Raw genomic sequence first — 14,614 nt, forward strand, 5'->3', positions numbered from 1 at the left:
ATGATCCGATTGTAATGCGTTTTTTTTTGTTTAAAAGGTACGTCAGTCGGGAGTGTTCTTAGCTATGTTTGGTGGAAATCGGTTCAGGTCTTCAAGGTCATCAGCTCGTTTGCTAGATGTGATAGGAATGTTACACGCTCAGTTTACTTGCAAGTATATGTGGGATCTGAAATTTGAAACACTAATGTCTTTTGGAACCACTGAGCTGGTCCGCTGTTAGGGCACGAAGGTAGGAGACGTAACCCTGAACTGCCTTTTAGTAAACCCATCGAGTTTGGGCTCGTTGAATTTGTCTTGACGAGTTCTCTTCATGTTTCTGATTGACGAGAACCTGATGCTGGAAATGGGATGTGGCGGATGAAACCCTGGAGTACCGGAATGAAACGGATAAACCGATTTATATTTTTGCTGAAAATCTAGAATGTCCAAAGGTCTTTATTGTTTCTCAATCTGTGCAATTCTCCCAGAGCCAGTTTGTCATGAGGATTATTAAACAGCTTCCTTTGGCCGAGATCGCATATAGCGACCCCATCTTAAGATAAAATAAATTAAATGAAAGAAGGAAAAATTAAGGAGCTCCTTTAAAAAGCATGAAATAAAATTAAATTATAAATTTAAAAAAACCCCCGTCCCAAAAAAAGTACGCAATAATTATGACAAAAGGTTAAAAACGCTAAACCCTATAAAAAGCAAAAAATAACTTTTAACACTACGTAAACTAAATTTTGACGTGTCGGGGGACCGCTTTTTACCTTCATAAATACTAACATAAATCAAATGATACCTACCTAATTACAACATTCGTTTAAAAAAAAAACCACGTATCTAAAGTAATGAATTAGAGCGGTCCCCCGACACGACAAAATTTAGTTTACTTAGTGTTAAAAGTTATTTTTTGCTTTTTATAGGGTTTAGCGTTTTTAACCTTTTGTCATAATTATTGCGTACTTTTTTTGGGACGGGGGTTTTTTAAATTAATATTACTTACATAATAATAAGTGTAGTAGATACGTACCTAAATGGCAGCTCGTCATACGGCAGCCATACGATGTCGTGGAACAATAACACTTTGGAGCAGATTCCAGGAATGAGCAAAAATGCCCGACGGCTTAGTCACTGATAACGCAAGGGAAGTAGGACGGACACACAATAGGGCCTATTGGCGATGCCTTCACTTCCGATATCAAAATGAAAGGCTTAGCCGAATCACACGGTCCTACATTTATTTAGAATTAGGTATGCATAATTAGTAGGCTGGTTGGCTTCGAGTTGAAATACTTATGAATTTAGCTACTTACTTACTAATTATATAGAATACTTATAATAATATTCCATGAAACACATCTGAGCCGAAATGACGCGTGTGACTGCCGCACTGGCGTGCACCGCAGTAACCGCAGTGCACAGTGCCACGTAAGGAAGGTAAGCAGTTATTATAAAAAAATAAGGATATTTGTCCATGGCTGTTTTGGCTGATATTTTATACTTAGTGATTTTCAAAAAGCTGTGTCTCTAAATCCTATGTACCTATTGTTTCTTTTAGATAAATGTTATTATCTGTTCAAGATTTCCTAGATGATATAATTCAATAACGTACATATTTTCCTTATAACCAACTAGCTTCTGCCAGCGGTTTCACTCGCACCCCATGGGAACTACTTCCCGTACCGGGATAAAAAGTAGCCTATAGCCTTCCTCGATAAATGGGTTATCTAACACTGAAAGAAATGTTCAAATCGGACCAGTAGTTCCTGAGATTAGCGCGTTCAAACAAACAAACAAACTGTTCAGCTTTATAATATTTGTATATGTAGATTTGTACCTATTGTACCTTTAAGTAATAACTATTGTATAATAATATAATTATTGTATTTGCAGATCTTTTTATGTGATTTACCAGAATACGTCTTTGTCTAAGCAAATATATAGGGTTAAGTGACTAGTTTGTGGGTATGTCATTACCATTTTTTAGGGTTCCGTAGCCAAAATGGCAAAAACGGAACCCTTATAGTTTCGTCATGTCCGTCTGTCCGTCTGTCCGTCTGTCCGTCTGTCCGTCTGTCACAGCCGATTTACTCGGAAACTATAAGTACTACAGTGATGAAATTTGATGGGAATATGTGTTGTATGAACCGCTACAAAAATATGACACTAAATAGTAAAAAAAAGAATTGGGGGTGGGGCCCCCCATACATGTAACTGAGGGATGAAATTTTTTTTTTCGATTTACATACCCGTGTGGGGTATCAATGGAAAGGTCTTTTAAAATGATATAAAGTTTTCTAAAAAACATTTTTCTTAAAGTGAACGGTTTTTGAGATATCAGCTCTCAAAGTCGTAAAAAGTATGTCCCCCCCCCTCTATTTTTATAACTACGGGGTATAAAATTCTAAAAAAAATAGAGGTGATGCATGCTAATTAACTCTTTCAACGATTTTTGGTTTGATCAAAGTATCTCTTATAGTTTTTGAGATAGGTTGATTTAACTGTAATTTACGGAACCCTTCGTGCACGAGTCCGACTCGCACTTGGCCGGTTTTTTAATCTTTAGTTTTGAAATAACTCTAAGGCAATTATTATTGCTTTTGCTCATTTATAGAATGATACAAGTTCTTTTTTTTCTTTAACTTATTGAAAAGCTTTTTGAAAAATTACGCTTTCATTAGAACCAACTAGACTAGAGCAACAAAAGCGTCTTCTGCAACACATGACCGAGCGGAGCTGGTACCTGTAGGTAAAGCCGATATTAACTTTTGTTATTTTTTAAGTACGTTAGCGTTAAACAATCTCAAAATTTGACCAATGTAATCTTAATCAGAAGGGAGCCTCCCGAGTAACTCTAATGATGTACTGTGAGTCATTCGCGTTGGCTTCCACGTTTTATTATGCATTACTGCTCATGTAGGTAAGCCATGCTGCCTGGTATATGGTCAGCAGTAAATAGCCTAAATCGTCTAATGGATGTTACTAAGTTAATTTTGCCACCGACTTCTAGGCCGATGCACCTAAAATTAGTTTTTTATTGCTTTTTAGTGTTTTTGGAAGTCGGTTTAATTGTTTTGTAAAAAAGTTTTTCATTTACAGCTTTTCAGTGATACGAATAGTTGTCACTATCCATATAAGTGGAAAGTTCTCATCAATACAAAGAATATAAGCCCAAATACGAGGTATTTTACATTTCAGTTGTCGAGTTCCTTCGACCTTCTCTGGTCTCCATCATCAGGTCAGCTCCAAACCTTCACTGTTGCAAAGGTCTCGTCAATACAAATGATACCTATAAGCCCAAACACGAGGTAGTTTGCATATTCAGTTGTCGATTTCCTTCGACCCTCTCTGGTCTCCCTCATCAGGACAGCTTCAAACCTTCACTTTTGAATAGTGCTTTCAGGCATACACCTGAGTGTCAAATTTTTACCCTATGTATGACTACAACTTTCGAAGGTGGCCCTCGATTTCTCAGGATTTCCATCATCAGATCCTGACCTTGATGACAATGGGACCAACTGGCAGCTATTCCGCGTCGAACAAAAAAATAATCACGAAAATCGGTCTATAAATCTCGGAGTAATCGATGTACCTACATACATAGAAAAAAAATCATACCGGCCGAATTGAGAACCTCCTCCTTTTTGGGAAGTCGGTTAAAAACATAACAACCGGTATATTATTGGTTACATATTATTTTTACCGGTAATTTGACAATCGCGAAAAGTACAAATGAAAACCAGGATACTGGTATTGCATGCCCAACTCTCAAACAACTAATGTGATTACTTACTTACTTTGCCATTTTATTGAGTCTTTGTAACAACGACGTTAGCTGGTAAATTTTTATCCATGTACGGGAAGTAGAGGACGCAGGTGAAACCACGGGCGGAAGCTAGTAATACAAGATATGTATGTATTTTATTTATGTGAACATGAGTGTAATATAGAATTATGCAGGTTTTATAAAACACAAAGTACCTAAGCCCATGTTGGGCCCCTTAGGCGTACCAATATAAATGAAATTTTAGATAAGGAACTTAAGTACGTAATCTACTTATGCCGTAGTAACCTATAAGTTACACAGATGTAGGACACACTTACCTACTTAGGTAGTTGGCATGCGATTAGTTGGGTGTATGACAGATGACGTCGTGGTCGCAGAGTGGCGACTGTGGCGAGGCTGCGGGAGCGGCGCGCACGTGCTCGCCACAAGTGTTGTTGTTGTCGCGGATATGTTTGATAACAATGCTGGCGGCGACGAGCGGTGCGCCGCTGTAAATCAGTTAGCGATGATGCCTCGTTATGGCTTGTTTATTTATGTGGGCGCGCCGCGGGGTGCCGGCTCGCCCCCGACGACCTGTCACAACACACTTTTTCATAAGTTTCATGTGTTAAGCGGATACTTGGAAGGATGAAAAACTTACAACTCAGATAAGTATTAACAGCATTTTTACTGCTAATACTATAAAATTTATTGATTCCCGGGAGACGATAACGTCTCTGCGTCTGTCTTGATTTGTGGCGGCGCGCACATGTGTCAGATGGACATGTTTATGAATGTAACGCGGAACACGGTCACCAATTCTCAGTGTGCACATAAAAACGAGTGCAATGATGAAGTAGCGTGGAGCGATACGGCGCGCTCTGAGATTAGGAAGCGCGCAGTGGATGCGGCGGCGGCCGGTGGGCTAGGTCGGGAGATGTTGTGCAGATAAGACGCGGAGGCGGCGCGCACGTGCTGATACCTTATCTCGCGCGATACGAGCGCGCCCGCGAACAGCTGATCGCCGTACGCAGCGCCGGCTACCCAACTACTTAACAGTGTTTCCATCATAAATTATATCGCTCAAGCACAACCCTTGTCTATTTTTCCATGATAATAGGTAGCTACTTACTTAATAAACTACAGAAAGTAAGTAACAGGTAAGTAGGTTTGAACACCTTTTTGTTTTAGCAAACAATATTTGTATTGTTTGCTGTTAATGAACCTCCACTGAACAAGGGAATTCTTGAAGCCATTCAGGACTGCATCCACACCCCGACACACCGAGGGCTCGCTTTATCAGGGTGCGGAGATGAGGGCTTTAATTTCTAGGAGGTAGGTACCTATGTAGGTAGTGAATATCCCTTCGGGAATGGACACTCCCAGTTCCAAAAAGAATCGAATAATATAGGTAGTAAAGGGGCGGGCTCACAGTAGGGGCGCGTGGCGGGGATGATGCGCGCGCGCAGCCCGCCGGCCGCCGGCAGCGCCAGTCAGCGCAGTGCAAGCGACGCGGACACACGTCACGCGCGCTCCGAGTCTGCAGCAGTGAATGAGTGAAGTATCCCAGCATGCTGCACGAGACATGGCCCCATGCGTGGCATAAGACGGAATCCTTCGAGCTGGACGCGCTTTTTGCAGAGGTCAACAACAATTGCCTGAAAGGTGAGCATTCGCTTCAGTCTCTCTGATCTCGTTATGAGCCAACTAAACATCAATATTGTAGTGATACTTAACCTACACTTCCAGTTCACCTACAGATTACCTATTGTAATATATGTATACGGTTTGTTTTGGATAAGAACGCATTCTATCTGGCTTTACTACTTATGTTAAATATGTACTTAAGTATTACTTGATTTTTATGCAGGTACCCACTTTGTTTACTTGAATTCTTCTATTAAATGGCATACCTACTGCAATCTACACAAAGAGATCACTTTAAGTTGTTGCTAACGATGTTGATACAATTAACTAATTAATTATATTTTAAATTCACGTTAATTATGTTCGTTTTGTTTACTGACCAGTTATGGTAATAACAACTGTCATTATCATAACGGTACTTGTCGGTTATTTTCATGTCATAAGTGAAAAGTTGTTGTTGTAGTAATGTCTGAGTCTGTAGCACGCAGTCCAGCGTCGGGTGGTATGTAGCGGCGGCGGGGAGTCGCGCTCCGCTGCCTTCTATCTATTCGGATGATCACAAATAAAACCGTGGTGTCAGTGAGCGCCAATCGCGAGGCAGTGCGGTGCGCGTGTGTGAGTAACCCGGTGTGCGTGTGCGCAGAAGGCGAGGCGGAGTGCGGCGCGGAGGGCAGCGGCGGCGACGCGGAGAGCCCGCCCCCCCTGCCGGCGTTCGGCTACGCCCCCGGCGCGCTGTCGCCGTCCCACTCGCGCAGCTACCAGGAGCTGCGGCCGGCACACGCGCGCGACATGCAGGCCTACGCGCACCTCGAGGAGGTGTTCAAGCCGGGCGGCGGCTCCACGGACGGCGCCTACCTGCGCCGCAGCAGCCCCGACCTCAGCCCGTCGCCCGAGCGCCGCGACGACTTCCGCGCGCACTACGAGTACGCGCCCGCGCCGCCGCCCTACTCGCACGACCACCACCACCACGTCGACGGGTGAGTACTGACGCTCTCTAGACACTGCTCTCATTCCGACTTCTATCGTTTCCTGCTGCAGCCACGAGCAGGTATCTGCCAGTACCTGCCAGTGGCTGCAGCTACATGTTCCCTAAATAGTCCAAAACAAATTAATGACCAAAAGTCCATCCTCCCATTATGTCTCGTGAAGTGTATGCGTGAAGATGATACATCATATGTAGGAAATTTGAAATTAATTGTTGCAACGTGGATCCATGCAGTTTTTATCTATGAACAAGATTATCAGGTACGCTTTCCTGATATTCTGCAGGTACAGGTCATCTTGTTTCAACTAGGTACCTATTGATTACTAGAGAAGTCATACAAACCTTGTAATTTTAGGGGCTCCCATAAAATAACTCCTTAATTATCTTTTATTATTTTTATAGAAAAGTTTATATGTACCATTTTATGTATGACTGGCTGTTTACCCACGATTTCACCCGCGTCCCGTGGTAAATACGGCCCGTACCCGGATAAAATATACCTACCTAACCTACTAGAAACCTGCTCCGGCTTCGCACGGGATAGCAATATTTCCCCACTATTTAATGTACGTTCTTATGCATAAATTAAGCTTCCTTTTTAATTACTCTACCTAAAAAAAACCGCATGCAAAACCGGTTGCGTAGTTTTGAAGATTTAAGCGTACAAAGGGACACGGGGAATAGGGATACAGGGACAGAAAAAGCAACTTTGTTTAATACTATGTAGTGAAAGCATTATTTTAATCGGTTCAGTAGTTTCAGAGCCAACATTTTAGAATACAAATAAACAAAGAAACATTTTTTTTAAGTTTATCATATTACTTAGTATGCACAGATTATCATATTAATACAGATTAGCTATTAGTATGTCATGTAGGAATGGAAACGTCAATCGACAGAAAGAGCGTTCGACTCATGAGTACTTTATTACTGCAAGTGCGCTATGGACATTTCGTTAAAAACCTATACCTATGTGACATATAAGATAAAAGAAATATTGGTTTAGTTTACTTCTCCGTCGGACGTCGGCGTACGAAATAGACAAAAAAAGATAATTTATTTTTTTATTAAAATAAAAATAACATATAATGCAACATGTGTAATTTGTGTAACAAAATTGTCCGTAGATAGAAAGTTAATCGTCATAATATAGGTACAGTCATCCCAGATCATCAATTTGGTTTTCGTGAACAACGCAATACATAGAGTAGGTTCACCGAGTTTACCGCACCATAAGGCAATGCATGGAAAACAAGGAATACTGTTCAGCTGCCTTTCTTGACGTCCAGCAGGCTTTTGGTCGTGTATGGCACAAAGGACAACTGTGCAAGATAAAACAACTCTTGCCCCACTCATTTTACCCCCTAATGAAATCATACCTTAGTGACAGGTATTTGCAAGTTAAACTGCGTGGTGCAAGATCGTCCCTTGTAGCTTGTAGCGTGCCTTGCAGGGGTACCCCGAGGCTCCGTTTTAGGCCCAGTTTTATACAATATCTTTACCAGTGATCTCCCTCAATGTCTTGACGTCTCTGTTGCAACCTTCGCGGATGATGCAGGATTCCTGGCCTGTAACAATGATCCCAAAAAAGTGAGCTGCATATTCCAAAAACAACTTGACCAGACCTACGACTGGCTGAACAAGTGGCGAATAAGAGCTACACTATATTACATTTACACTCAGACGTGGATACTGCCCCCAGTCAACCTGGGTCATGATACTGCCTCGGCCAAGTTGTGTAAAATACCTAGGATTCTACCTGGAGACTGGAGACTAACATGGAAAGACCACCTAAGGACAAAAAGGACATAAATAAACTACCGTTTCAAAAGTCTCCTTTGGCTACTGGGTCGACAATCTGCATTATTACTGAGTAACAAGCTAAGAGTGTACTGCGCCATTATAAAACCAATCATTATAAAGCAAATCGAACATAATGTGCATTCAAAGAGCCCAAAACAATATCTTGAAGGTCATAGCGGCTGCCCCTTGGTATACTCGGAACTCAGAAATCAACCAGTATCTGGAAATGCCAACCATTCACGAAGAAACCAAACGGTACCTCAACAGACACAAGGAAAGGTTGAGCTCCCATCCAAATCCTCTGTCACAGTCACTACTAGTGCAGAACCATCTAAAGAGACTCAAGAAAGCTGACATTGTGCTGCCTGACTAAATAGAATTGGGCACTGGCCCCATTACTATAAATACCTTTCTCTTATCTCCACGCATCTGATCATAGTCTGAGTAGACAGATAGCAGATTTAAAAAATACAAAGGAAAAATAACCTAAAACCTATAGGTGGCAGGTCAATAAATTCCGTATTTATAAACAAACAAAAACCGAATTTAATGTAGGTAGATGTGGTGCCCAAAAAAGATCGAATTTTAATATATCGGTAAAAATTCGTAAATACTAAAATAGGCTTTAAAAATTAGCAGTTACATTACTTCTTAACTTTATTGTCAGATTCCCTAGGGCCTAGGTAATCTGTCTATACTTCTGTATTATCCATAGGTACCTACTAAGTAATATAATAAAGAGGAAACATTTTTGGTTCTTTGTAAAGGCTCCGAAACTACTGTACCGTAAAAATTTTTCACCCTTCGGAGGCTACGTTATCACATAGGCTATATTTTATCCAAGGACACGCAGTAGTTAGGACTTTATTTGCAACAAAAAAACTAAACGCTAAAAGTATAGGATTCTTGAGACGGGCACCTACTGGGCGCGGCGACGCCTCACCCGAGCGCCTGGGCTCGGTCACTGCCCGCACTCCTGCAAAAAGGAACGTGTTTTACCGTGTTTGCCTGTTATTTGAACATCTTTGGAAGTAGTCACGGGTAGTCAGAAGCCAGAGAGTCTGACAACCAGTTTTACCAAAGGGTTTATCGGGTGGCCCTCGGTTAACTGGGTTGAGAAAGTCAGACAGGCAGTCGCTCTTTATAAAACACTGGTAGTCAGCTACAGCCGGTTAGACTGAAAGCCGACCGCAACATATTTAGTTCGGGAAAGGCTAAGCAGGCAGGTGATATTCACACAGACAGAAACATAGTTTCTGTATTAGCGCGTCCGTGTTTCGTCCCCTACTATGACAAAGACGTGTGGACATGGTCGCGGCAATCCCCCGCCCGGGATTAATGAATATCTTGACTTCTAGACGCTTTCTTTTAGGCTTGAAGTGAAAGTTTAGTTGTTCTTTCGACCTCTTGCTAAGTTAAGCCCTGATGGACAATACGGGTCACTTGCAGCGGCGCTTCAGAACAAGATGATAGTGTTGTTAGAGGTCATGTTCAATGTCTGCTATGTAAGGTAATGTTGGATACCTTAAAAAGAAAATATCAGAGAGATGACGGGCTCTGAGGAAAGCTGCGAGCTGCAGAGTGCGAAGTGAGAGGAGGGCACGTGCGCGGCGTACGTGCCGGCTGGCGACGGCGCAGCATTCCGACGTGCTGGCAGGCTAGCGAGACGCACGTGCTCGGCCGCAGCCGTCCTCAGGCCGGTATCGCTGCTTTAAAAGCCGATATGCTCAGAGCCTAGACAGTTAATGTCATGTTCATAGTCAGTCCGACAGTGAACGGAATTTTTGACCGGACCTATCTAGGACCATAGGTACAAAGGGATACCATGTTTCCTTATAGCCGATTATCGGCTACTTCGACTGTTCTTATGTAAGGTGCCAACTGCGGGGGTCATATCATTTAAGCAGACATAGGCGCACCTTCTCTCTCATAGCCCGATGAGACCGGAGAGAGATCAGGCGCAAGACCGACATTTATGTGCTCCCCGGTACACGGGTGTATCAATGACCAATTTCAAGACCTCTCCGAATACCCGGAACAGACTTCGAGAGCTCGTGCTCCGCAGCCGCGCTTGCGACAACTAGACAAGTTAAAGGGATACCATACAATTCGCACAAAGTATTTTTTTTTTTGGATTACGAAGCACAGAGTTAGCATTAAATTAGGTTAGCAATCTTTTAGATCGCACGATCTGATAGACTTATAGAGATAGATCTGAAAATCGCATCGCGCCATCGCGCGATCGCTGCCCATTAGGACGACGCCTTAGTATTCTGTACAGAACAAAAGGAAACCCTGAGTTAAGAGTTACAAAAGCAGCGGTAGAATAAGTGATGAACAAAGACGTGTGAGTGTTGGTATAGCTGGTAGGAAGGCCGCGCGTGTTCTATCTGCTCACTGTGCGATAACGAGCAATAGTTTGAAAGTCAAATTCTGTAAGTTTGGTAGTTGTGGCTTCCGATGTGCCACAGTGACGTGCCACACCGGTTCTTGTAAATTATTTTTAATGAATAAAATAATGATAATTTAGTTGTATGTATGTGTGTGTGCGAGTGCCGCTGGTGGCACGTCGCAGGCGCGATAAGGCGCGGTGGAGCTGCGGTCGCTGCTAACTATTGTTAATTTATTTATAACTGTTTAATTTGTTACAATGACAACACGATGCTTCCACGACTCATTTATATTCATCAAACTAATAATATAATATAACCTACTTATTAAGAATGGCAGTCAATCACGTATCATAACTATGTATAATAATCTACCTTAAGAATTATCAAAACCTACCATTAGAATTCAGTATAATTGCATGCTAGCATACATATGTCAACTCTAGCCAGGGCGGTGGCACAGTGGTGAGGTGGAAAGTGGCAACTCATATAGACAGCAGATCACGTAGAATACCTAGTAGATAAGATAGTTCCCAGCAGGATGGCGGGCGGCGGGAGGAATCGCGGCGTAAGGCTATCGATAGGTAATGACAAGAGCCAGCGCGCCGTGTTTACATTAGCGTTCACTGTTTACAGTTACGAGCGGCGTTTTATTTTCGACGTTCGACTGTCATTGAGTCACGTTATCAACTCTCTCACTTCAAGCTCCATATTCTAGTCAACATTCATTAAAAACTAGTTAATAGTTGTTGCGATTACCTACTTGCTACTAACTTCTATCTCTAGAGATAGCTTGATAGTTGGGTAGCTGCCTCGCACTTGTGCAGGACTTTAGTTGCTACCCTAACACTGAAGTTAAAGTTCAATAACGAAATACCTACCCTAGACTTACATAGTTGCTAATTAATTCATTTACATAATAATACTGAGTAGGTATATCTAGATTACCTAGGTAGATAAATAAAATATCAACAATAGTTGATATTTTATTTATTGTGAGAGTTGCGCGAAAGCCCAGTAAAGAGTGGACGTGTGTTTGGCAATTTAATTTCTTTTTCATAAATTTAAACAAATCTGCTACGAAACTCTGACTCTTACATAAACAGTGACTAGATCCAAAGTGCAGTGCAAACAATTTCACAAAAAAATATCGCAAAACAATTCGCGTATTGTCGAGTATCCCGAGGTAGGCTCCACCTCACCTCGAGTAAACGAGAAGGGCTGCGCGATTCAAATAATTCATCTCTGTCGCACTTAGCGCGAAACACCCGCCACGCGCCGCGGTTCGCGGAACACCTGACACCTGCGACGACTCAACGCGCTTTTGATACCTACATTACCTAAAACAAAATAATAATGGCAAATAACTGTGCGTCATGTCAAAAACCATTACGCTCATCCAACATTAAATGCTCCAAATGCGATCAGCTGTTTCACGTTACATGTGCTAATGCTAGTAATCAAACTAAATTAACAAATGAAACGAAAGCGACCTGGACTTGCCCCACATGTCAGAACAGGGGACCAAAGAAAACAATTTCTCCTGCGAGGTCGGTACCAGATCCCGACGAACCTGGTAAAAACATCACCGCCTCCTCGAACAAGCTTGACCAAACCACCGTCTCACCTCGAGATCTACCTTGCAGCAACAACAGTTCCGACTCGGAGATACTGAGGTCACTAAGCTCCGAGATACATTTACTACGTGGCGATGTTGGAGATCTAAAGAGCCACATCAAATACCTCAGCGAACACCTGACTCAATGCTACTCCCGCCTCGAGGAATACGACACTCGCATAAAAACATTAGAAAAACGCGAAGAGGAGATAATTGCTCTTAACAACACCATAACCAACTTGCGAGACCAGCTGAATAGTCAAGGCCAAGCGTCCCTTAAAAATGAGCTGGAAATCAATGGAATTGATGAGCTTAAAAATGAAAGCCCGCTGCACATTATCCGTGTAATGGCACACAAAATAGGCGTAACCGTGGAGGAACATGACATCGACTTCGTGTCTCGTGTGGGACCCCGCCGCCAGAAGACCGACTCATCTGACACCCCGCCTCGCAATCTCGCAGTGCGTTTCGTTCGACGATACAAACGCGACGAATTTTTAAAAGCGGCAAAAATGAGAAGGTCATTGACCTCTACCGATATCGATATAGCTGGACCTACGAGAAACATCTTTGTGAACGAGAGACTTACGTCCAGTAATAGGCAGTTATTTCGTGCGGCTAGAAACGCTGCAAAGCTACACGGATACAAATACTGCTGGATCAGAAACGGCGCAATACTTATACGCAAGCAAGAGGGCAACCCCGCTATACACATACAGAACATGGAAGATCTGGAACGTCACATGGGACGCGCACCGACCGCTCCGGCCGAGCGCTCCCCCGCGCCAGCAAGCCTACAATAAGGCGCCGCACCATGGTATTAAGCAGTACAGATTTTATTTTATATTCTTTTTCTTTAGTTACTCGTACCTCTCAATTTATACTTCAGTACCTAGTTATGTTTCACTAAGAGACAAAATAATTCATTTAATTTTAATCTTGCTTTTTCCAAAAATAACATTTTGTGATTTAACTTTAGAATATCGCATTTATAATTATTCTTACCTTCTTTGTATAATAAAAATATTTTGTTACTCAAAATACACCCACAAACGCACACATACACATACACTGACAACAAAAACAAAACAGATAAACACATATCATTTCCATAATGTTACTCAAACAACTCATACAAATAATAGACCACCACAATTATCCAACAATTACATACAAAATAACAAAAATAAAAAAGTCACACCCTACATAAATTCAAACACTCTAACACACTCATACACACGAGCACAATACATTCTTCTATTCAAAATCTATCCAATCTATGCCAAAATTATTGTTTCCTTCCAATATTATTATACGTTCGCATTCAGTCTAGTCATGACAACAACTTTCACAGTTTTTTACGTCAAACAAATTAATATCACTTATTTCTACATAGATGGCGTTAATTGACGTTATCCAAAATATTGACGAAATAACAACATTGGAATGTCATGACTTTAACCAACTGGACGAATGTAAGGAATATTGTAAGAATATTAATCGTGTAGATGGCCTAATAATACTGTCTTTGAACATTAGAAGCTACCAGCGTAACTTTGACGATTTTACTGTAGCACTCACAAGGCTCGACGTAAACTTTGACGCTATTGTTTTGACCGAGTGTTGGCTACACGAAGGCACGATACTTGACAATATTCCTGGGTATAACGTTTTTCGAACAAACACACAACAAAATAAGAATGGAGGAATAGTCATATATATAAAAAACAAGCACAACGCATCTCCGGTTGAAACAAACTTACAAGACACTGACAGCCTGCTCTTAGTTTTAAACAACAAAGTTGCTATTCTAGGACTCTACCGCTCACCTTCCTTCTCTAACTTAACCAGTTTCCTTGCCTCACTGGACGAACTCCTCAAGACGATTAACATATACTCAACAGTTATTATCACAGGAGATACAAACATTGATATATGTAACACCACAAACAACAAACATCACGATTACACGTGCCTTATGGCATCACACTCACTGCTTCCGGCTATTACCAAACCGACGAGAGAAAAATCATGTATCGACCACATATACATCAAATGTAGCACAAAACCGAAAGGCATCATCTGTAAAAGCTCTATCACAGATCACGACATGGTTATGGCCCATGTGCCTTCCATCAGTACCGCCACGAAAAAAAATAACCCCTGGAAACTTAAAATAAGCGAAGAGAACATAGCCCTGGAACTAGCTGAACATGACTGGTCTGACATTATGAGTCAAAACTGCGCGAGCGCAGCAGCAACCTTACTCACGAAAACACTCACAGACTTAATAGAAAAACACACACACAAAATTAAAATACCGCGAAGCAAACTTAACTTACAACCTTGGATTACGCCTGGACTCATAAGATGTATTAAACACCGTGATAATCTGCATCTGTCCCTAAGGTCTGATCCAG

The 14,614-nt window shown here is 41.8% G+C and overlaps 1 protein-coding gene across 6 annotated transcripts in view; it reads left to right on the forward strand.

Moving 5' to 3' along the window:
• LOC110377660 (transcription factor BCFI) overlaps nt 1–14,614 on the forward strand; it is a 52,727-nt gene that overhangs the window by 19,182 nt on the left and 18,931 nt on the right. For 5 of the 6 annotated variants that reach the window (XM_049842309.2, XM_049842308.2, XM_049842311.2 and 2 more), the window contains exon 2: nt 6,042–6,375. In XM_049842309.2, the coding sequence (XP_049698266.2) occupies nt 6,042–6,375 (334 nt within the window). Of the gene's footprint in view, nt 1–5,214; nt 5,417–6,041; nt 6,376–14,614 lie in introns of those variants that run through there. The other variant, XM_049842310.2, reaches the window with a different exon arrangement.

The sequence above is a fragment of the Helicoverpa armigera genome, chromosome 5 (assembly GCF_030705265.1).
Source record: "Helicoverpa armigera isolate CAAS_96S chromosome 5, ASM3070526v1, whole genome shotgun sequence".
In the NCBI taxonomy this organism is placed as follows: Eukaryota; Metazoa; Arthropoda; class Insecta; order Lepidoptera; family Noctuidae; genus Helicoverpa; species Helicoverpa armigera.